Source organism: Camelus bactrianus, chromosome 12 (genome assembly GCF_048773025.1).
Source record: "Camelus bactrianus isolate YW-2024 breed Bactrian camel chromosome 12, ASM4877302v1, whole genome shotgun sequence".
NCBI lineage: Eukaryota > Metazoa > Chordata > Mammalia > Artiodactyla > Camelidae > Camelus > Camelus bactrianus.
Window position 1 is genome coordinate 58,254,715 of NC_133550.1, and position 24,511 is coordinate 58,279,225.

At 48.4% G+C, this 24,511-nt stretch overlaps 1 protein-coding gene across 6 annotated transcripts in view; it reads right to left on the minus strand.

Moving 5' to 3' along the window:
- LARGE1 (LARGE xylosyl- and glucuronyltransferase 1) overlaps window positions 1-24,511 on the minus strand; it is a 491,734-nt gene that overhangs the window by 236,646 nt on the left and 230,577 nt on the right. For all 6 annotated transcript variants that reach the window (XM_074375446.1, XM_074375448.1, XM_074375447.1 and 3 more), the window contains 2 exons: window positions 18,895-18,977; window positions 4,543-4,666 (listed from right to left, as the gene is read on the minus strand). In XM_074375446.1, coding sequence (XP_074231547.1) covers window positions 4,543-4,666; window positions 18,895-18,977 — 207 coding nt within the window. The remainder of the gene's footprint in view (window positions 1-4,542; window positions 4,667-18,894; window positions 18,978-24,511) is intronic.

Sequence of the window (24,511 nt, forward strand, 5' to 3'; positions counted from 1 at the left end):
TTCGGACGGAGTCAGTTATTTAACCTCCCTAAGCCTCAGTTTCCCAATATGTATAATGGGGAGCAGAGTGGGACAGATCCCCAGAGTTACGGAGAGTGCTCCATGAGAGAACCACGCAGACACGAGAGAGAAAGCGTCCCACAAATCAGAGAGATTACACCACAGCCTACGGGGTCCAAGATCACCGAAAACAGGAATTCTGAGTTCAAGTGCAACTCAGCGGTGCCAGCTTCCTCCCCTGGAGGCCGTAGCCCATGGCTCCCACCTTTCCTTCAGATCCACCCCCTCTCCGTGTCTAGTGAATTACACAGTCCTGTATCCCCCATCATTTCATTTGGAAAAGGAAAAAAAAATCAAATAGCACTCTAGGCATTTATTAGCTGCCTGATTGAAGGCAAATCTCCTTTGACTCCGTGCTTCAATTTATAAACTGCCTGTGAGATGGAGGTAATGATACCCTCTCTTCACCCCACGGGGCTGTTGTGAGAAGCGAGTGCCAGCCTGCAGCCACCCATGGAGCTCCACACAGGAAGGAGGTGGCGCCTTCGTCCTGCTCCTCCTTCCACCTCCCTCCCCTGGTGACAGGAGCTGCGTGTCTGGAGTGGGGCTGGGAGCACTCCGTCCTGGTAGCCTGTGGATCTGGGGACTCGAGAGCCGGAAATGAACGGGCCATGGAAACATCAGAAAGACCAATGAGCATCTCACAGGCCACGGGGGCGGGCAGGCTGAGCGAACGCTATTTGCAAATCCACACTAATTGGTCATTATGGAGGGAAGCGTACCAGTCCAGGGCGAATTTCTCACAGTTCGTTTTTCATCATGCACCGATCCTTCATAACTTCCTTTCCCCTATCACTCCATCCTCCAGGGCTGACAGATATAATAAGCGGCCCGCAGGAGCAGTTCTGAGAAACGCCGTTTCCAACAGCTGTACAGGCAAGTTCTCAGAGCTATATCGGGGGGAGGCTGTCTTAAGTGTCTGCTGAGGGTACCGCCCGGCACGCTTCCCGAGCATGAGTGCAGAACACAGCATGATGCCATGTGGTCATCCGTCCCTAGTGGGTGGAGTTTCAATGCCTCCCTCCCCAGTGTCCCTGTCATGGAAGGACACTCACCTGTCCCTCGGCTGCTCTTGGGACTTTACAAGGGGCTGGTACAGATGCAGCCGCCTTATTTCTGCCACTGCAGGGTCGCTGGTAGACAAGTACCTGGCTGCCTGCCTGTGCCCTGAGGCACAACCGGCCTCAGAACTGTGGTTAACCCTGACAGTGACCAAGAAACCCCTTCCTAATGGCTTTATGATTCTTAGGGACCCAACCCTGAGTTTTCTGGGTATCATTCATTAAGCAGACGTTTCCGTAGACCAGGCATCGCATCAGGCATTAGGGATACAAGGGCGAGGAGAAACAGACAGGATCCCAGTTCTTTTGAAGCCTAAACTCTGGGGGAGAGACAGACATTTGCCAGCCTACCCAAAGGCATGACAGCTTACACTCTGCAGCGAGTTTACTAAAGAAATGTATGTGATCCTGCAAGAAGACACAACAAAGGAGCCCCTGTGAGATGATGAAGGCAGGGCAGGTTCCCCTAAGTAAAAGGAGTCTTAAGCACAGGAATGTGGAATTAGTCAGCAACGAGGGAGAGAAGGCTCAGAGTATAACAGACAGAAGGAAGGACTTGTGCAAAGGCCCCAGTGGAAAGGAAGGCGCACAGGAGACTGGAAGACTGAGTGGGTGGGCGATGGTGCTAACCACACAAGACGAAGGCGGAAGGAGGCAGGAGCCAGAGTGTGCTGAGGAACACAACTCAGTTAAGGGTCTGTGGGCTCCATCCTAAAAGCACTGGGAAACCATCAAAGGTTTTACACAGAAGTCAGGGGACGGCACAGCTGGGTTTGCTTTCGAGAAAGCTGACTCTTGCTTCTAATGGAGAAGAGATTTGGAGGAGGAGGAGGAGTGAGCTGAGGAGAAGGGAAGAGACTTGTCTGGATAAAAAAAGATAAAACACTGCTGCTGTGCTGGGGAACATACCACACGTGTGCTGACTAGGATGGTGGCCAGGGAGACAGAGACAAGGAGGACTTGGAGTGGTTAGACGCAGGTGAGGGAAGGGGACCGATCAAAGGCAGACTCTTGCTGCTGGATGAGTAACTGAGTGGATGGTGGTGCCAGAAGCAGGAGAGGCCCAGGCTGGGGGGAGTGGGCAGATCCCGGTTCTGGGTTTGCTGAGCAGAATTATGTTCACATTATTCCTACTGTTATCATGCATTATGGAATAATGATGTTTAACACAGTGCCTCCACACTCACTGTCCTTACCGGATTCTGACAGCAGTCATGGGACGCATGACTGTGGGTGATAGATATAGACGCGGTAGGGAAGTAAGGGACCTGGCAGGGCAGAGCCGGCGGCAGAAGTCAGAGCAAAGGGCAGGACTCTGGAGCGGACATCTTTTAGAACACCTCAGAGTGTATTATCTTTAGTTCTTATTTTGTAAGCCACGGAGGCTTCCATTCAAATGGACACAAATCCAGCATGTAAAAGTCATGGATATTTGGACTCCCATGGGCACGAGGGAGTCAGAGCTCTGATCTTCCCCCAACCCCTCTCCTTTCCTCCAAGACCCTATGGAAGCCTTGGGGTGCCCAGGAGCAGGTTACAGGCCACAGAGACTGACCTTTCAACCCCAAACTGCCTGTGGATTCATCACAGACCTACACTCAAAAGGATTTTAACACTGTATTGCTGTGGCTGCAAAGGGGAATGAGGGATTTTCCAGAACCTGCTGCTTTTCAGGCACTGCCAGGCCCTTACATGACTCATCTCATTCAACCCAGTATCTGTCAACATTGTCCTCGGGGGCTGGTCCTATCCCACCCATCTGACAGCTGATGAAGCCAAGGCTCAGAACCCAAATCAGATAGTTCTTCAGTGGCAAGACAGGATATGAAGTTGGGGTTTCTCCAACCACTTGGTGTTTTCTTTAAAGGCTGGGGGCTCCAGGCTTGCACGGGGCGCGAGAACAGGACCGCTCTAAGAAAGGAGGATGAGCATTCTGCTCCTCGTCTCCGTTGCCTCTCCCCACGGTGTTGGCGCTAAGACCCTGGGAGACACGGTGGCTTGCTTTCACCTTAATTAGCGCAGCAATTTGCTAAATTTTGTTTTTCCCTTTTAAAGAGCGTTAATCAATTTTAGCTCAGAATAGATTGGAATGGCACACAAATTACCACGACAATCCCCAAAGGCTAAATTCTGAACATCTCGATCAACCTCTGAGCCTGAGATATGGGAAAATCAGAAACTCCGGCCGGCATCTCTGTGATCTATTTAAAACGTTATGGCTCTGAAATGAAAAGATAATGGCTCGAGAAGGCTGGAAACAAGCAATTTGCTAGAATCAGCCTCATGCCTAGGTGTTTAGTCCTCCCCAAGTTGATTGGAGATAGAGCATCCGTGTATTTCTGCAGAGTTACAGGTTCCACTAATAAGAGCAATTTGTTAAATCCATGAGCGTTACAGGTACCAACAGATGTGCCAAAAACAGGGAAAAGAATAAGATGCACCGCAGGCCTGTCCTCCAATAAGAGGGTTCTAAACTAAAGCAGCGGACAGACAAGTGAATAGAAAACATCGTCCTCTTTCCTGGAGAAGTCAAGGAAAGTTCTCAGAGGAGGTGGCCAGGCAGCTGAGTCCTGAAGGACGAGTGGGGGTTGTGACAAGGTAGGTGGAAGGGTGTGTCAGGTAGAAGCAACAAGCATAGGCAAAGGCTCAAACACTGGAGGCAGAACGGAGAGCCCAGAGGTGGTTTCTTAGAGCTGAGTAACAGGCGAATTTGCAGGAATGACCAGAGATGACACGGGAAGAAGAATCAAGAGCCAGAACACGCAAGACTTCTGAATCAAACTGTGGAACTCAATCTAGACGCAGGCAACGTGGCACCACGGGAGGATTTTAAGCAAGGGGATGATGCGGTCAAATGAGTATCGTTTGGTTGAAACTTTCTGGCCCAATTAACCCTTCAGATTTACTCAGCAGAGTCTTTAAAGCACCTTCACACACATTTTCTCGTTTGAGCCTCTGAATTACTCTGTGAGCTTGGTACTGTCAGCACATTTCTGCTGCTGAAAAACAGACCCAGCGAAAGCACAGCTTATTTATTTTGTGTCTTATGACCAGTTAATGACAATATACGAATTCAAACCCAGGTCCGTCAGACTCCTGAGTTCAGTACTGACCTCACTTGGTAACAAAATTCTCGAGATTAAAGTCACCATGGGCCTCCTTTAGATATGTACCAGGCCAGTGGCCACTTCTGCAGGTGGCCAGAACTACAGGGACCGACGCACATTCTGTGCTAAAGAAGAGGTCACTTTAATGCTTCAGACAGTAAAATCGGATTCCAGTGGTAAACACCCTAGTTAAAGACTGGGCCCTTCCAGGTGGGAGCTGAGGTGTCTGTCTTTGCTGCCGTCTTCTAAACCACAAACAAGAAAAGCACCTGGCTTGACGAGACCGAGGCGGCGCCTCGCCCGCCCTCCAGTACCTTGAGCTCGTCCGCGTTGTAGAAGTCTACACGCACGGCGGGCACCATCCAGGTCCGGAAGAGCGTGGCCAGGATCTGCTCCGCGATGGAGTCGGCGATGAGGTGGAAGTGCAGGGGGTTCCGCCTGCGGGAGTGAGAGGAGGAGTCAGGAGGGAGAATCGACACCTTTGAATTCCGGCCACAAAAACGCGCTCTTACCGATCTGTAACAACGTGGCCAGTTTCCAACCAGTTTCCAACAGCGATCGCGAAGGTAAACGAGGCATGTTACCAAACCAGTGTGTACTGGTGAGTGTGTCAGAGCTGACAAGGAGAGAAGACGTCTCATCCAAAGTCAGGATTTCAGGGACGTGACGACCGAGGACCACAGAAGGGAAAATCATTGCTGACACCCGAGGCAAGCCAACCGTCCTACCAGTTATTAGGGCATCTGTGTTTCCAAAAATCCTAAGTAGAGCATATGTAACAATTTGGCCAATGCTTTATCTTTACCACTTGGACGTGCGGGCATTGGTTCAGAAGGGTCAGGTCTCTAGACTGGCTGGATGGAGCTGGCAAGGTCCCCCTCCCACAGCACAGCACTGAGTCCTGTCCTCCCCAGAGAAAACCAGGCACCCACGATGGCACCATCAGGGGCTCCCCCCACTCAGTATCATCTCGCCCTCGCTTCTATTTCTAAAGCCTTTATTCATTCTACCTCAGTCAACCTGCGGCTATACTGAGGCAGCTCCCAAAATACAAGCCAGCATGACACAAGGGCAAAGCTTCTGATTCAAACAGACGTGGGTTCAAAGCCTACTTCTGGCATCTCTTAGTGGGGACTCTGAGCATGTCACTTACACCTCTACACGGCTGCTGCCTCATCCTGCAAAATGTTTTGAGAAGCCTCCTCTCTGGGCTACTGGGTCAATGAGATGAGAAGTACAACACACGATGCATATCAATAACAAACAGGTGGGACAATGACAGACAGCAGACATGCCTTTCTGAGGGACTGCCAGGCACAGAGCAAGAGTTCAATCCAGAAGAACTATCATCATAAATACCACTGTGCTAGGAGAAGTAACAGCATAAATTGTAACACCACAAAGGGGCACTTCTGCAAAATCGAAAGATGAGAATGACCTCGGCCCCCCACCCTCAAGGGGCTCATGCTATTTAGAGAGACAGTTAAATAGAAACACAAGGAAATGTAAACAGGAGGTGGAATGTGGTGACAAGGTTCTAGGAGAGGAAAGAAAAAGAAGGGCTGAGCGGGACTGGCTCAGAAGGATGTGTAAGAGCTGGGGGAAGCAGCGCCCTACAGGATAACCGGCTTTGACAGGAGGCAGAGGAAGAGGAGACGCAATCCGAGGAGAGGAATGAGGCTGTGGCTGGAGCCCAGGGTGCGCTAAGAGTGTGGTGGTTGAGGACAGGGTCAGCAGGGATTCGGGGGTTAGAGCGGAGCAATGAACGCCCATCGGGGCAGTCTGGACTTCATTAGCTTAGCAGGGGGATGACTATCACCAGCCCTACAGTGCTCAGCCCCGTGTACAGCGCACAGTCGCTCCCCAGCCCTGCGTTAACGTCCAACCATGCAGACGTCTCTCAGTGCCCCCTGGTCCCATGCACTCTCTCCACCTGGGCCTTTACCTATATGGTTTACTCTGCAGGAAACCCTCCTGCATTTGCTCATTCTATAAATACTTGTTAAACACCTACTACTTGCAGGTGATGAACAGGATGCTGGGGACATGGTGGTAAGACACGCCATCCCTGCTCTCAGGCATCTCACGGTCTTGTCCCTTCCTTCCTCCTCCTCCTTCCCCCTCCTTCACACTCTCCATTCCCCATTTGGTTCTCCCTCACCAGCCTTTACCTTTGAGGTCTGCCATCATTTGCTCCTAGAATTCCTCCCTGACCACCCACGACCAGCTCAGGGGCCCTTCCTAATGGACAGCATCTCAGGACCATGTACCATCCCTAGGCTGTGACCGCCTGTTCTCTTGTCTACAGCCCGCTTGACTGTGAGGTCAGGGAGGTGAAGGATCATGCCAGTTACGCTCAAACGGGAGCCCCATGGTCTAGCTCAGTGCCTGGAAGGCACTAGGAGTTTGACAAATGTACTGCATGGTTGGATGGGTGATGGAGAGTGGGCAGATCAGGGGATGAGGGGTGGACACTTCATTTAGCAGACTAAAGGAAAGTGAAATGAGAATCTGATTTAGGCAGTGTCTGTGGAAGAGCAACAAAGATGTTGAATCCAGAGGGATTTCAAGAAAAGAGATCTCGGGTACGGGGGCAAATGGAGAGGAAGAAGATGACGACACTGGGGTTCTAGAGTTGGTGGTGACGTCTCCAGGATGGGGTGCACAAGAAGAAAGGCACACTGGAGGAAGACGAGGTTCTGGGATTGGGTAGACCAAGTTTAAGGCGATGGTGGCAAAGGCAGGTGGAGCTGGGTAGATGAGTCTGGACTTAAAGGAAGTTACTCTCCAAGGCCAACCTGCCAAACACATAACAGGTGCTCAAGGGTGTTAAGAGAGACTGAATAATTGGCCCAAAGCAGCAATCAGCACTGCAGAGTTTCTCCATGGCACCCACAGCCTGAACACTGCACATCCTCCCACTAGAGTGTCTATGCCCAGAAGGAAGGGGCATGTGTGCCCTACAGCTTCCCTGTAAGAAGTGGCCAGGAGTCCTAAGTGATGACTGATGGCGTGAGAGAGTGATGGCGTGTTTGCTTATAGACTTCCCTGAACAATAAGCCAGCGGTAGGAAGTCACAGTCCTTGGGAAGACAGACTGTCCCTTCAGCCCTCAGCGTGGGCACAGCCATCCCCCCGTCCCAGGAACCGCAGTGGAGTCTTACTTATCAAGAATGGGTGAAGGTAAATCTGTGTAGCTGTCAACTGACATTTTTATCCACACAATTTTAGACATGGGGTAACAACACCAAACAGACCAAGCTACTCATATTTGCTCCAATACATCATGTTTTCCACCTGTCTGTATCTTTGCTTGGGCTGTTCCGTCTCCCTGGACTATCACTCCCTATACTTGGAGGTCCCGTGAGTTCCTGTTCAGCCTTCCAAATTCCCTTTGTAAGTCCTCTCCTCCTGAAAGCCTTCTGTGAGCCCAGTCTCACCCTTCCTTTTCCTGCTAACTCGGTGCCTCAAATGAAAGGCAAATCTTCCACCTAAAGCAAGGCACCGAGATACAAACCCCAGCACCGGGCGCCTTCTCTCCACCGAGGCCTCCAAGGACGGGAACCATCTTTTCATCTCCATCCCCGGGGTCCAGCAGAGAGGTGAGCAAGCAGTGGGGGCTCAAGAAACACTCGGACAACAGGAAGAGACAGCCCAAGCCCCTCCTTCCCTGTCTCTGTTAACGTTACCAGAAGAAGTAGAAGTCACCGACAGTACACTTGCGTCCATGGTTCAAGGTTTCGGGCTCTGCTCTAGAACGTCTGGGTCGGAACCCTGCTGCATTCACCACTGAGTGACCATAAGCACGTGACTTCATCTCTCTAGGCCTCAATTTCCTCATTTCAAATCAGGAACGATCATGGTGAGTAAGCAATATTATGATGGGTCATCATGCGGATCGAGCCATGTGATGTACACAAGGTGCTTAGCAAGACGCCTGGCACGCAGTAAGATTTTAATGTCTGTTAACTACTGGTATGGTCTGAATGTTTGTTGCTACCCAGTCCAAACTCACATGCTGAGTCCTAACGCCTATCATGGTGCAGGGAGGTCGGGCATTTGGGAGGTGATTGGGTCCCAGGGGCAGAGTTCTACCTACAGGGTTTAGTGCCCGTGTGTGTGTGTGTGTGTGTGTGTGTGTGTGTGAGAGAGAGAGAGAGAGAAAGAGAGAGACAGAAAGAGACAGAGAGAGACACCTCACTTTTTCAGCCACATGAGGACACAGAAGTCTGCAGTCTGCAACCAGGAAGCTGGCACCTACCAGAAACAGACTATGCTGGGGTCGTGATCTTGGACTTCCCAGCCACTAGAACTGAGAGAAGCAATACATTTTTGTTGTTCACGTGCCACCCAGTCTATGTTGTTACATGTAGCTGCCAAATGGACTAGGAAAACTCTTATCAACATGAGCCTATGAATCTGTTCTTTTCTCTACTGCATTTGCATCACTTTTCAAATGACGTATCCTCCATTAGTTCCTCTATCCACAGACCACAAATGAGTTGCATGAGTAAACACCCAACAAAGAGCTATCAAGCAGCAAGGGAGGCTGAACAGGGATTTAGGCGATGGATGAGCTCAGAGTCCTCTCTCCAGGCAGCGCTCCATCTGGCGGAGATAGAGAGACAGAAGACAAACACCCACATAAACATTAGAACACGGGTGTGCCACGGGACCACGCTGCATGCACAGCTGCCAAGTCTGGGAATGGCACAGCTCCCAGGAAGCCATCTGAAGACACGACATGGATGGTTGGTGAAGGCATCCCTAGAGTTGGACAGTGAACAACTTGCACAACTGTACAGGACGGCTCCACAGGGAGGAACACACAAGCTACAGGAGTATGAGGGTGGGAGAGACCACTTCAAGCCAGTGGAGAAGCTAGGACGTCTCCATGGACGACGTGGCAAGTATACTGGGCCTTTGGATGGGAAATGATGGAGGAGGGAGGAAGGCATTCAGCACGATGTCACAGAACAAGGAAAGGAACAGAGGTGGGAAAGTCCACAGTGTGTCTGTGAAAGAACAACAGTCTTATTTGAGTGGATCATACAAACCAGTGTTTATTGAACACTTAGTCTATGCCAGGAATGGGGAGGATGAAAAGAAAAAGAGGTAGTCTTAATGACAGACTGGGCCAGAGCGTGCGAATTCCTAAACACTGAGTTTCTTTCTCTGAGAGAGAGGATAGCCAGATAAGGTCGGGGGGCTTGGCAGGCAGCAGATCAAAGCTGTAACTCAGGAGCTTAATCTGGTTACAGAGCAGAAGATGGACCAGCGTGGGTGAGAGGAACAGACTCTCAGAGGAGGATGCTGCAGGCACTGGTACAAGGCTTTCCCCCTCTTCCATGCTCTCCGTCTGGTCTATTTAAAGTATCTCTCCAGAAGGGAGAGTCAATTTAGAAAGACAAGGAGCTCATCTTTCAGGGCTAAACTAGGTGTTTGCATGGCCAAGGAGGGCAATGAGCCTCAGCAGGTTCCCTCAGACAACTAGGAAAATGCTTAATCAGAGGACACTCGGGCCCCAGCCCAGGGGACCACCGGGACCCTGACAGGTTGCTGACCCCACCTCAGCAGTCAAACGCAGGCTGCCCAGCAGCGGCTCATCGTGGGGAGGAAGAACGCCTGGAGCGGCTCTGCCAACGCCCCACCTGGGGTACCATCACGAGAACGTGGGTCCCGTCAACGGCACCTCCTGCGGCCACGGAGAAAGCACCTGAAAACACGGCCCAGACCACTTTTCATCGTGCCTCAGTGTGGGCCAGAAGGTCTCCCGCGAGCTTTCACTTGTGACTCCAATGCCGAGCAGATGGTCCCACCTTCATATGCCCCCGTGGGCCCCCTGGAATCAAGGCGGCCCCAATTCCAACCGTCTAACTCATCAGCAGGACGTTCAACGATCTCACCCTGCTCTCTCCAAGCTCACGTCTCCCTACTCCCTCCTGCACTCCAGCCATGGACCTCCCCAGACCGGCACGTGACTGCCTCCTCTCCTTCCTTCAGGAATAAACTGAAGGGTCACCTCTTCAAGAAGGCCCTCCATGGTCACTCCATCCAACCCCCCCCCCATCACTCCCTGCCCCACTGCCCTGTTTGGTTTCTTCCTATCACTCACTAGAAGTGGAAATCTCCATATTCTCCATCCTCCACTAGCACGTGAGCGGTCTAGGGCAGAGATTCTTTGCTTTCACAAAGTACTTACTCTCTTGTTTACTCCCTGTACAACCCCAGTGCTTAGGAAGTGCCTGGCCGTGACTCAGTCCCAGGGCTTAGCTGTGTTCTTCTGCAGGCTGTGTTCACGCTGTCAACTCTTCCACAACCGCCCACACGCTGCCTCCCTTACTGCTTCTAGCCTTCTGTTCTCAATTTAGACGCCATGGCTCCGAGGAAGCCATTCCGCAGAGTCAGACGCCCTCAGCGCCTCCCACTGAATTCAGGGCTCAAAACTTAGATTTTTTGCAACTGTTCTCTGCTAGATGGAGTCTTGGCATGGGGAGCTACGTTTTGTTAACAATCTTTTCCCCAGATTTTTAACAGTTCCTTGTAAATATAACCATCTAGTAATTGTTTATTGAAAGAAGGAATAAATGGACAAATGAATAATTACCAAAGAGATCCAAATTTCCTCACAGCGGACACAATTACCTAGAAGTTGGCTGTAGAGGCCCTTAGCAGAAGATGTGGGAGTAAATTTTTTAATATTACATTAGATGATAGTTTCTTAGGTATGACTTCTAAAGCCCAAACGACAAAAGAAAAACTAGATAAACTGCTCTTCATCAAAATTAAAAAATTTTGTGCTTCAAAACACACCATCAAGAAAGTGAAAAAGACAGCCTCCGAATGGGAGACAGTATGTGCAAAGCATATGTCTGATAAGAGACTGGTAACCATAATATATAAAGATCTTTCACAACTCAATACAAAGACAATTAAACAGGTTAAAAACTGAGCAGAGAATCTGAACAGTCACTTCTCCAAGAAAATATACAAATGTCAGTGACCGTAGGAAAAGATGCTCAACATCACTAGCCACTAGGGAAACGCAAATCAGAACTCTGAGACACCACGGCACACCCACTAAAATGGCTTAAAAAAAAAAGACAATAATAAGTGTTGGTAAGGATGTGGAGATACTGGAACACTTGTTTGCTACTTGTGCAATTGTTAAAATGGCTGTAGCTGCTTTGGAAAACAGTTTGGCAGTTTCTCAAAAGATTAAGCATAAAGTTACCACTGCTGAGTTACTCTGCAATTCCACACTAAGTGATATACAAAAAGAAAAGAAAAGAAAACATACATTCACACAAAAGCTTGTATGCAAACTTTAATAGTAGCGTCATTCATAATAATCAAGTGGCAATCACCCAAATGGCCACCAACTGATGAATAAATGAAATGTAATATCTTCATGCAATGGATGTTATTAAGCAACGAAAAGGAATGAAGTACTGACTCACGGATGAACCTTGAAAACGTTACGCTACCTAGAAGAGGCCAAGCACAAAAGAACAAACAGCACACGACTACACTGATGTGTCCAGGTTAGACAGACCCACAGAAGCAGAAATGTCAGTGGTCGCCAGGGGATGGAGGGATGGGAAATGGGGAGTGACTGCTAATGGGTGGAGGGATTTCTTCATGAGATGCTGAAAACAGTCTAATATTAGATATTAGTGAGAGTTGAAACAACTCTGAATACAAGAAAAATCACTTAACTGTACACTTTTTAAGAGTGAATTTCCTGGTGTGTGAATTACATCCCAATACTTCCTAACTGGCCCGAGACGGGAGTGACGGTCTGACCTCTGAGTCTGGGAGGGGGAATGGGGCCTGGTCTGCTCAGCTGTGTTGCGGCTTCTTTCCTTAGGGAGCTGTGCTGTACAGCAGATAAAGTGCCCAGGTAGGCAAGGCCTGCAACTGGCCTCAGGCTGTAAGGTAAACCCAATTCATCAGGACAAAAAAGAGCCTGACTGCACCCACACTTGAAAGAATATCCCACAATTCCAGACAAACCGCAACAATGATGGTGTTTCATTCTCCACATCAGCCAAAGGCCAGGAGCCTCTACCCTACTCTGTCGTTCAGACGGAGATTGGCAAGAGTTAGACGGATGTTAGGAACTGATTTACATACACCAAAGTGAGCTGCACCCACTGAAGACAGTAAGAACTCATTCAGAAGGACTACAGAAGGAATCATTTTCTCAATTCAATGTTATTTACTTTTATTCTGCCTAACATCTAAAATAGTCTTTGATTCCAGTCACCACCACTCCCATATGTATTTTGGGAGCACTGCTTTAAGCTCATGAGAAAAGGCTTCTCCTGAACAGGCCAGCTCGAGGACGCGTCTTCCCGGATGATGGGTCCCACGTAGCTTGCTTGGGTTCGAGCAATGCAGACGTTAGGTCTGTTCTATATTCAGACCAGATCACACTTTTATAACAAAGAAGGAAGCCAGACTTTGCTTATAATGAGCAATGCTCCTGCTGCCTCTGGTTTCCCTAACTGCTCCCCTGTTCCAGGTTGGGATGCAATAAATATGGTAATACAAAGAGGCAAAGATGATTAAACCCTTAGCTCTCTCCTTGCTTTTCCTTTCTTATTTTGTCAGAAAAGTGCCACAGCCACCCTAGAAGGCAATCCAAGGTCTGCTTCTGTTAAGCTGTGCAGGGGCATCTGAGCTGAAATAATCCTTAATTATTAAGTTTACAATGGAATTGCAATTTGAGAAAAAGAAAGTGCCTGTGACAGCAACTCGAATGCTCAGTGAATCTGTTACACTTAAGAGATTTAATGGAACTCACTGCAGAAAAACCCAGCAGCCCGAATGAGGGTTTTTCGGTTTGAGCTCTTGGTTGGAGGGAGGACAAGTGGCCTTGACAATGTGGGAAGATTCGAGGACAAGTCGGTGTCCTGTCAGAAAAGCTCTCCATGGAGAAGAACTGAGCAAATCAAAGGCCTCACAGTGTGGTAGGTGCAGCAGGGGTTCTAGGGTCTGCCAGAATCACGGCTGGAGCCCCAGGAGCATCACTCACTCACCTGTGACCTTGAACAAGCCGTCTACCCTCCCCGAGCCTCAGTTTCCTCATTTGAGGGGATACTGGCATCTACTGTACAGAGTTGAGATGAAGGCCAAAATACAGTGACCCATCCTTGGCACCTGAGTTATACGAATTTGTTCTCTTTGGGTTTAGATACACATGTGTGACCATGCAGCATAGATCTTTTATCTCTTCAAGGTATTACATGTCCTTCCTGTTATTTCCCCCTAACCTTATTGAGATACAATTGACAAATAGAAATTGTATATATTTAAGGTATGTATTAAATATTTTGAAAACATTTACAGTGATATTTTTATGTATGTATACATTGTGGAATCATCACTGGAATCAAGCTAATTAACACATCCATCACCTCACATAGTCACCCTTTTCTTTTCTTACCCCCACACTATTTTCTTAAGTCTTACTAGAACACTATATCGTCCAGACCTTTAAAACTATGATTTACACTCAACACAAAAGAAGATGGTAACTGAGATCACAGGAGTGACACCAATGTCTACATGGTCACCCAAAATGATGATTAAAATTAAGAACATGACACTCAAAGTGTAACTTTTTAAGGGCTCAGACTTTGCAGTCAGACTGACTGCGTCCAAAGCCAGCTCTGCCCAGCCTCCCTGTGACCCTGAGCCATGACTTCACAGACTGATTCTCAGTTTCACCATCTGTAAAATGGGGGTAACGGTAGTGCCCTCATGAAGCTAGATGAACATTCAGTGCATTCGTATCTGAGGACCTCTTAGAGCAGAGCCTGATGCAGTGTGAGAACTACCTTCCTCCTGTTCAATAAATAAAACGCAGAAATGTTTCACATCCATTACCTCTTCTGCTATTCAAAACAGGGCTCTGTGAGAGGTTGGGGAACAAGCCAAAGCTCCAAGAAGTACAGTGACTTTTCTGGGTCACCAGTTCCTAGATGGAAAGGCCAGAACCAGAACCTACTTCTGTTTCTTTGCTTTATTCAAATCCTAGGTGCCTCCATTTAGAATCTAGAATCTGTTTCTGTAACAAGTTTAAGCCTGAATAAGCAATAAGACAATTAGAGGCAGATACTTTTCACAAAGATGCTTGTTTTATCCTCTACGTTCTTGAGGGGCACAAGTTAAAAAAAAGCATCAAAACCAGCTGCTTGATATGCAAAGTAAGGGAAATCACCCAGCTTCTTCCTGCCAACAGAGCTGCAGTGAGACAGCAAGTAGATCATCCTAGCAAACAAGTATTACATTTTCACAGGCTGGTCTACCCTCCTGCCCAGGAGGTAAGCACTTCGTTGCTAAGTAAATATATATATGTATTTTCCCCCTCCGCTCACTAAAAGTTCCATTTCCTTGAAGAAGAACTAAACTTCCCAGTTTATCTGCAACTGGGATTGGAGTTACATGCATTTCCCCAGTTTTTCTTTATACAATCTTCCATCTGGGGACCTAGACACATATTGTGCTGTTTCCTACTAGGGCAACCTTTGCTCTCATATATTTTGTATTTTTTCTCGTCCACCTTTTTTCTTCATGATAGAGGTTGCAGAATGAGATGACCAAGAAAAATATGTAAAGAGAAAACAAAACCACGGTTACGTTTATTTCTACCACCCCAAACACAACACATAAAAATTATATTTTTCATGTATTTTTTGCTAGTCTTTCAACTCCTGTATTTTGCCCATGTAAACGTGTATATGTATGCACGTCACACACGTATTTATATAGTGGAATGACATTATGCATACGTTTTTGAATTGTGTTGTCACTTATTTTATATCATAAAATACTACATTTCCACGTTATAACACTTTTTAAAGCCAACGAAGAACATGGTTTACTATAAGAAGATGTTCCAGTATTTAGACTTGCTGTTTGTAAGTATTATTCAAGTTCTTATAATTATAAGCAAATATTTCATAAAAGCTTTTTCTGTAGTTAGGAATATCCTTTCAGAATCCCTAAAATAGCCATGTAGGGTAAAGGTCTTCGGCAAATATTATGAACGTTCTTTCTAAAAGGTTATAGCAAGTTTTAGTGCCAGCATCAGCATATGAGAGTGCCCAGAGCACTTTTTGGTTTTTTTCACTATCTTTTAAAATACAGCATGCCCACTGTCATTAGGTGCGCTACAGAAGCAAAACTGATTTGATGTAACAAAGCAAACCTTAAATGAAATTTTACTAAAAATCATGTCTGGAAAAATAAATCTAATTACTGTAATTAACAGTGAAAGCCAAAAGAAGCATCCTGCAGCCCTGTTATTATACTATTAACATTAGGAAGGTACTTCATTTGTCAAAGCATTTTGTAATCATGTATTAGTTAATCCTTGTAACGTGCTTTGGAAGCAATGAAGCTATTTATAGCCGGGCTTTCTCAGCTGAATGCCTTTCAGAAGTCCTTTTGTCTTGATATCTCAAATCATTATCACTAGCATATCAATTTATAATCATTCTCATTTGTAGAATTTCAAGGATGGGAGGGACTTAGTTGGCCATTTGGTCCAAGGAGATCAAGGAGTCACTGATGTGGGGTGCAGAATTTTCAAGCCACATACTGAGAATTTGCTTTCTTCTCAAATCCGCACACCGCCATGAAAGAATGGAAAGCCATCAGCAGCCGATAATAAAACTACTGCTATTTTTAAACTTAACATCTTTGTGCTGCAGTTACCGTAGGAGTAAAAGTTTGTACTCAGTAGGATTCTTACGATTTCAACAGCTATTGAAATTGTTAGGCTTGTATTTAAGTACTACTGCAATTGCAATCGTATTTACATCTCACACCACCACCAAAAGTTTTTATGACCTGAAAATTTGCTGTTATTGAGAAATAGCATAAGTGACTGTCTATACACTTCTCTAAAGGATGGGCTTTTTTTTTTTTTTTTTTTTTTTTTCAATCAGGGAGAGACCTGAGTTCTCTACTGGAGACAAAGAATAAATACATGAAGGCTGAAGACCACTCATCTAATTCAATACTTTGCCTATGTCATGCCTGGTTTCAAGAGGCAGGTGACTGCTACAGAGTGTCAAAAGTTGCACAGAAGCCAGGGTGGTGGGAAAGGGCCCCTTTTGATTCGGCACCTCCATTTCCTTCTCAGATGTACACCTGAGATTCCAGTGTCGACCGGACAGAGCTCCCAGGAGGACCCGAGAGCCCCGGGCAGTAACTGAGCACGTAATGTATTCACTGGTTGCTCACCTCTCCCAACTCCCTCGCCAGCTCCCGGAGGGCCGTGAATCAGATGTTTTGCTAACTTGCCAGCTGACTGCAGGAACATCAGGGGAACAGCAAGAACCGTCCAGGTGAGTTCAGTACAAACACCGAGCTAATGAATAAATGTTGTTTTCACCCATGTGAGTTACGCCGTGAACTGATGCCCAGCAAAAGCTAACCAATACAAACTACAGCCTTAGGAGTAAAATGACCTGCTCAAAATCACTGAGGTATATAGTGGCAGGCAAGTGAGACTGAACTAAGTCTGGGCTAGTAGGCAACTGGTTGAATAAATATGTCATCAGGTTATTAAAATGCAGTCTCCTCGATTCACTTATTAAACAAGTAAAACATTGATTGAGCATATCATACATGTTAAATACTCTGCTAAGATACAGAGAATATGGGAACAATAAGGCATAGCTCCTGTCCCCATCAGCCCCAGGTTCGTCTACAGAAGACATAACATGAATAGATAAATAAAATACAATGTAATAAATACAATGACAGAAAGATACACAGGGTATTACTGGCTGGTGGAAGGGGACCCCCAAACCAGACTGACAGGTACAGGTGGGTTTCCTGTTGGAAATGATGCCCACGCAAAGGCTTAAAGGATAAAAGGAGTTTGCCAGGTTCGGAAGGGGGAGAAGGTGTGAGGAGGGGAGAAAGGGGCAAAGAGAGGAGCGTCATGAAAACCAGGCAGGGCACACCCCATAGAGGGTGGCAAGCTACCAGCAGAGCAGTGCTGCTGGAGCCCGAAGAAACCGCAAGGAGGAGGGAGAAAACACTGCTGAGAAATGACATCAGGTTCTGGACGGTCGATGCGCCACAGTAAAGAGATTCAGTTCTCTCCCCTTGACAAGCAGCGGCCAGTGAAAGGTTTTAGGAAATCAGACTTGCCTGTTTGAAATATCATTCCAGCATGAGAGAGGATGGGTCGGGGAGGCAAAGGACAAGTCCAGGTGAGAGTACACGCAGACCTGAACTATGCCAGTCACGGTGGGGACCAAGAGAAGGGGTGGAACTGAAAGTTACCCAGGAGGGAGAGCCTCGAGGCACTGGTAACAGATGGGCTGGTTGGGGGACTGAGAGAGGTGGACACGAGGTGAACCCCGGTTTCTCACAGGGTAGAAAGGTCTCGGGTGTCTACCATCCCTCCCATCTCTGTTTATGCTGTTGACAGCAGATCTGGGTAGAAAACTTTACAGTGATCTCCGTTCAGTTAAACTCTGAGAGCTTTTCATGACTGTTCCTACTGCTAAGAGCCTTCTGGGTCCTGCCGTGTCCTCTGACACATTTCCATTCTGTTGGCTGCGGCGAGGGAAGAGCTTCACCCACACCCTTGGTAAGAATGTGAGAACAGAGCCGAGGACCCTGGCGGGAGCTGCAGATTCAATTCTGGACACACCCTGAATGTCTAGGTACCAATCAAAACAGTGAGGGGACAGGAGAAAAGTCCCCGGAAAAAGTAGAAGCAAATGGTGGGGGTTTAACTTGGAGAAGCGACGACCCGGGAGAAGAAGGTCACTTTCAGGCGGCAGAGGGAACTATCCTTTGTGTGACTGTCTCCATGATGACGCGCCAGAGCCAACGGACATCATCACGTGATCTGCAGTTTGGAAAATTTCAGTTTGATATAAGGTAAGGCTTTCTAACGGCCAGAAGTGTCGGAAGGTGGGGTGGGTACCTTGGAATAGAGTCAGCATCCTATATTAGCTTGCTAGGGCTGCCGTAAAAAAATGCCACAGACTGGGTACCTTAAACAATTGGAATTTATTTTCTCTAGTTTTGAAGGCTGTAGTAAGTCCAAAACCATGCTGTCAGCAGGGTCGGCTTCTTCTAAGATTTTTCTCCTTGGCTTGCAAATGGCTGTCCCTCTGTCCTAATCTCCTCTTCGTACAAAAACCCTAATCATACTGGATGAGGGTCCACCTGTAAGACTTCATATTAACTTAATTACCTCTTTAAAGGCCCTATTTCCATCTATAGTCACATTCAAAGGTACTGGGGTTTAGGAGTCCAACAGATACATTTTAGAAGGCCACCATTCAGTCCACAACACAACCTGTCAACAGGGATGGGTAAACAGAGGTCTGGTGACTGTCAGGCAGGGTAAACCAATGAAGAAATTGAAGTAGCAAATCTGGAATGTCCTTGAAGGTCCCTTCAGGTCGAAGAACTATAATTTTAAACATTGCGAGATGGCACCTAATCGCTGCTGTTAAACATTATTAACACAATAATCTCCCCAGGGCTTCAGACAAAAATTACATTTCCACAGCAGCTTACATGATTGATGAGAAACAGTGCTTTTATCTAACCCTTCTTGGAGGAAAGGCGCAGGCCGGCAGCCACACACGTGAGCCCGCAGAGGACAACGGTCACGCTTACCTGTGAAACAGGACAGACTTCACCAAGGTGACGACATCCCGGCTGGCGTTGTATCCTGCACAGACGATGGCCACGTGGATTGTCTGGGAAGCAGAGAAAGCAGGCGAACGGTTAGACAGAGGAAGAGGACCCTCCTGGTGCCGCTGGCTGCATGAAAGAGAAAAAGCGCCCTTATATCTTGCTGGGATCACTGGGAAACACTGTGCACCGTCTGCTGCGGTGAAGGATGACTCGAGACAGTTTTATTAAGGCCTTTTTAATCGGTTTATGGAACCATCATCATTTGGAAACCATTAAGGTGCTTCTTAGTTCCATTTTGGGGACAAGGGAAATGACAATTGGCTCAAACAGGCAAACAGTGAGCCCCATGCCCCCCCCCTCGCCCAGAGACAATGACAATCATTGACAAGAGAGAAGAAAGAAATACGCCCTGAAAGCATGAACTGACAAAGGAGGACCTCAGACTGAGAAGTCGTGGCTCAGGGAGTGTGGGAAGTGTTCTTACAAGACGTCCCAGGTCAGGGGTAACCCGACAACAGGGCAAAGGAACCAGTGACCAGCTCTGGGCCCCGGCCGGACACCGTGCACAGAACCGAAGACGGCAGAATCAGTGGGATGTGAAGGGGTCATCTCCTCTGAGCAGCCAGGAGTGTGGGTCCCGGACAGGAGTCGTCCCTTAGCCCAGGTGACCCCAGGAAAGATGTAGCATCAGGTTGACTCACTGCATCGTGAGGGTCACGATATGTGCCCTGCAGGGTGCCACAGTAAGTGAGGGAACTATGCCAAGAGCAGAACACGACAGGCCGCAGTGCAATCACAGCCAGAACGTCCTCTAGAGTGGAGTTTCCCAAACAGGGTGACGTGGTGCGTCAGTGTGCCGTGATGAGTGGCGGGTGACGAAGATACTCATCTCTTCAAGTGAGATCTCCGGGCAACCAGGCAGGGGTACCCCTCCCCCAGGCCTGGCTGCCCTCCACTGTCCCTTTTTCCTCTCCCTCCTCATGCCATCCAGTTATCATCCTCTGTGGGAGCCAGCAGGGGAGCCCGACAGAGACTGGAAAGTACTTCGCTCAGGCACCCCTACAGGAGGTCGCCCAGCCTCTCTCAGGACAGCCCGAAGAACAGAGGGCTTGTGCCTCTCCGCTTTGTCCCTCTGACCAAATCACAGCCTTCCCTGAACTGAAACCTGCCTCCTAACACCCGCTCCAGCCCTGCTGTGTCCTGGGAGTGTTGGAGAACATGCAGTGGCCCCCAGGCACCCAGTACTGAAACGCGCGGGAAGAGTCTCCATTTTCAGAACGACTCACGGTCAGCCCTTCCTCCCGCGGCACAGCTTCCAGATTCCCTGTTACCTCCTCAGCCCCTTCCAACTGCAGTGCCATTCTGGCATCTTGGTTGGTCCCACCACAGGCTTCCAGGACGCGACCTCTGGTTCCCAGGTCTACTTCACCGCCCGCCTCCTGACATCACCAAGGGAAGTTCCACTATCCTGAGGATGAGCCAGCCGAGAGCCTGGAGTGAATGCACTTCCAAGCCCTCTCCAACTCCAAGGACCTTCCCTCCCAGAAGATGACCCTCAGCTTCCTCTCGTGCCTCTCTCGAGAAATCCTGAAATCACGGGCTCACCCACAGCTGCAGGATTTTCAGATCCTCTCACCCCGGTACCTGCCCCTCCTCTTCATGGACAACCCATTTTGCCCTGTGTAACAGGACCCACCTGGCCGCTGCTGACCTGACCCATCCACCCTCCTCTTGGCTCCCTGACACGTTCAGCCCCCACACTCAGTACACAAACCACCACCCCTGGACCACGCTTACACCCGGGGACCAAGAAGGAAGATGAGAGAGAGGAATGAAAAGCGCACTAAGAGCTAATATTTATTGAGCAAATTATTCCATTCCAGGCCCTGCGCTTGTCATCACTGTATACAGATAAGCAGACGCAAGTCTCAGAGTTGTACGAGGCAAGTATAGCGGTACTGTCCCCAGTGTCACAGATCGGGAAACAGGCTGAGAGAGATGGGATTTGAATTCTGCAAAAGAGATTCTTATCCCTGCTGCTGGTACACCAAAAACACCCAGAAGATTTTAAAATAAACCCTTGTGCCCCAGTCCCATCTCAGACCGATTAACTCACAATGTCCAATACCCAAGACCCTAAAGTCCTCGGCAGGAAGGCAGTGGTTCTCAACTAGGGTAATTTATTCCCCCCGCATCCCCTGGAACATCTGGCTATGTCTGAAGTCATCTTTGGTGGTCACTCCTGGGGGTGTGCAGGGCTCCTGGCATCTGGAGTGGAGGACAGGGGTACTGCTCAACACCCTACCATGCACAGGACAGCACCAACAGCAAAGAGTTATTCTGCCCCAGAGGCTGAGAGCGCTGCCTGAGGGCACCCTGTCTTAAGGATGGGGAGGGCAGGTGGGGCGAAGTACAGGTCCCTCGGGGCGCCAAAGATACCTTTCTCAATCTCATTTCTGCGCATCTTAACCTCTCCACCTGTAAAATGAAGACGGCAGGGCTGATCGCCGGTCTTGTCTCCAAAGGACTCAGGATGAATGCATATAATGTAGACACAACTGTCACCATTTAAATCATGAAGGAAATGACGAAGAAAACGCCTGTGCGTGGGAGACACAAGCAGGGAGGGGGCGGGAACGGGTGAAAGCAGGCTGAATCAGGCTCCTCGGAATCACAAATGTTTAAATGCGCCGCCTCCGAGATATCAAACTTTGTCTTAGCTCCAGGACTCAGGGACTTTTTTTAAATGGGCCCATTAAATGTAAGCACGAGCGTGCACCTTCTCAAACATTTTACAAAATTTTCCAATCTCTTTGGTTTCATCTCGTACACCTGCCACCGTGAATAAATTCATCACCTGGGGCTGCAGCAGCCACGCCCTGATACCCGGGAAAGCAGAGAATTGGAGTGTCGTGAACGTGCTCCTGGAAGAGCTCTGGGTGGCCCGAAATGTTGTGGGAGCAGAAGTGAGGGACAGGGGAGGCAGGGCTTGCGGTGGGAGTGGGGACAGTCCAGGAACAGGGATGAATGTTCCTTGAAAGAACAAGGTCATAGGTATGGCCTCACCGTGGTAACTTTCAGTTTTGAAGCTATGAAGTCTAGGATGCAAGTTTTGTCCTTGAAGGAGTCCCAAAGACAACATCTGAGGCTAATGAAATGTGAACCCAGATGCTGTGACAGTGTCTTCCAACAGCAACGGGATGTATGAAGAGATGGCAGGCAAGCCTGTCCACGGTGGAGGGATTATGTAAAGACCTGGAAGATGGAGCAAAAGCCAAGAAATAAATCAAATTGACCAAAATTCTGTGGAGCTTCTTAGGGCCCCAGAAAATGCAAGTAAGAAGTGTCAAGCTTTATAAACACGAAGCCTGAAGGAAAATGGTAAACTCCTCCTGAGCTGATAAATGCAGCCACAAGCTGGAAGGCAATTTAAAACCACCCAACTTCTTTTTAAAGAACAGACAGGTGCTTGCCGAGACCCACAGAGAAGTAATTACCCTCACAGGGCTGTGACAGCCCCCAAGGTGAAAGATGACCCCCATGTCAAGACTGTCACCCGGAAGCCTGCTAGGGTGAGGCACCTGCCAGGCACAGAATAAGGACCCGGGCTCTGAGCCGATGGGTCCCAGGGGCTCGAATACAGTGTCCAGCACAGTCGTTCGAAGCCTGGGTTCTGGGAGGCCAGGGTTAAACGGGAGCTCCGCCTCTTCCTGGCGGTGTGCCTCGGCAGTAATTCTTTACCTTTTCTCAGCAGTAACTGTCTAACCTGTACAGTGACGAACGTATGCCACGCCGATTAAATCCTTCACGTAAGTCTCAGCATGGTGTCGCCACACTTTCAGGGCTCGGGACACGTAACTTTTATTACTATTACATTTTGAATGAAGTTCAAAGCATGGGCTAGAGGGAAAGAGATACTTGGCTCAAGGCGGGGTCTGACATCAGAGTACCATTCACCTGACTTTCCATATTAATATGTAATATAATTCTTTGACATTCCTCCCACTGAGATAGGTGGTGGTTGTGAGGGGTCTTCACCCTTCAAAGTGGGTGGGCTTTGGGGGTCCTCTCAACTAACAGACTACGCTATTCGCACAAGTGCCACTAGGTGACGCCTGAGGCCAGGGCATTAACCGTGCTTCCGTTCTGCCTTGCTCACGGAAATCCTTGCACTGAAAGCCTTCAGCTGCCATGGAAGCAGCTGGCTGCCCAGGAGCCGCCATGCTGTGAGGAAGCCCAAAGGAGCCACAGAGACACTACACGGAGAGACCCTGTGTCCACCACAGGCGGAGCGATGCTGGCCAGGGCCCACCACTCCAGCCCTCGTCATTCCAGCTCCGGCCACCAGCCGACTGCATGAGGCCCCCAGACCAGAACCACTCAGCTAAGCTCTTCTCGAATCCCTGACCCACAGAAACCAGAAGAGCTAATGAGATAACTGGCGTGGTTTTAAGCCATTCGTTACGGTTCCGGTGATGTGTCAGGCGGCAGTAGGGGCCTGGAATACCCGTAATAAACACACGTGATGCTCACACAGAGTTAGTTTCCCACTTGCTACCTCATTTCATCCTCAGAATGGCCCTGGGAGGAATACATTATTATTCTCGTTTTATAATAATGAAGTCGACGCCAAGACGGTAACTGAACTGCCCCAGGTCACGTGGCTACTGAGTGCCAGAGTCAAGGTTCCTAGTTAGGAATTCTGACTCCAGTTCCAGTGATTTTTGTACCCTCGCTGACACCCAGAATAGATCTGAACCAGAAAGGTAAGAAAAATACACCTATCCGCACACACACAGGCAGAAGCGGAGATCAAAGAGGGTCATCCTGCTTCAAGTCCCGAGGTGCGCAGAAACCTGTCCCTCGCGGAAGCCGCATCGCCCTGACAACAGAAATATGCAAGAATAAAATGGGCAGCGGTGTGAAGGCCTCATAATTAAGAAAAGATAAGAGAGCCCCAGGACTGGCCAGACCGTTATTTCTCTCAACACATATCTCAGCTGACAGCTGGGGCATCATTATAGAAAAGCTTTCAGAAATACTTGTCATGCCTCAGAAACGTTTCAGTGCGACAAGAGGTGGTGGCAAGGTCCCCGGGGATGAGGCCCTGCACCCTGACAGGGTGTCAGGGCTAGCTCTGGCACTGGTAACCACCAGTGCGGTGGTGAAGGGAGGCTTCTATTTTGACTCCACTGACTGACATTTCTCGTTTGCCTCTATGGCATTTCGCTAACATCTTTAAAGGTGCCCAGTGATGGAAACGGAAGAGGCATCCTGCTAATGGGTATGAAGCCAGCATCTCTGGGTAGATGTGCACACTGAAACAAGACGCCAGCAAGTCAGGACTTTGTAACTCATCTCTGGAACCTCTGAAGAGGACCCAGGGTTCATCACAGATGAATTCTACCAAAAAAAAAAAACTTATTAAGGGGCTAAGAAGTAAATTATCAAGACATGCAAAAAGAAGAAAAGCAAATGAACAAAATCTAATTTTCATGTGCAAAAGTCTGAAAAATAAATTACAGTAACAACAAACAACTCAGGCACAAAAGGCTAAAACAGTAAGTTATAGTAACAGTTAATGAGCTCAAGGTCT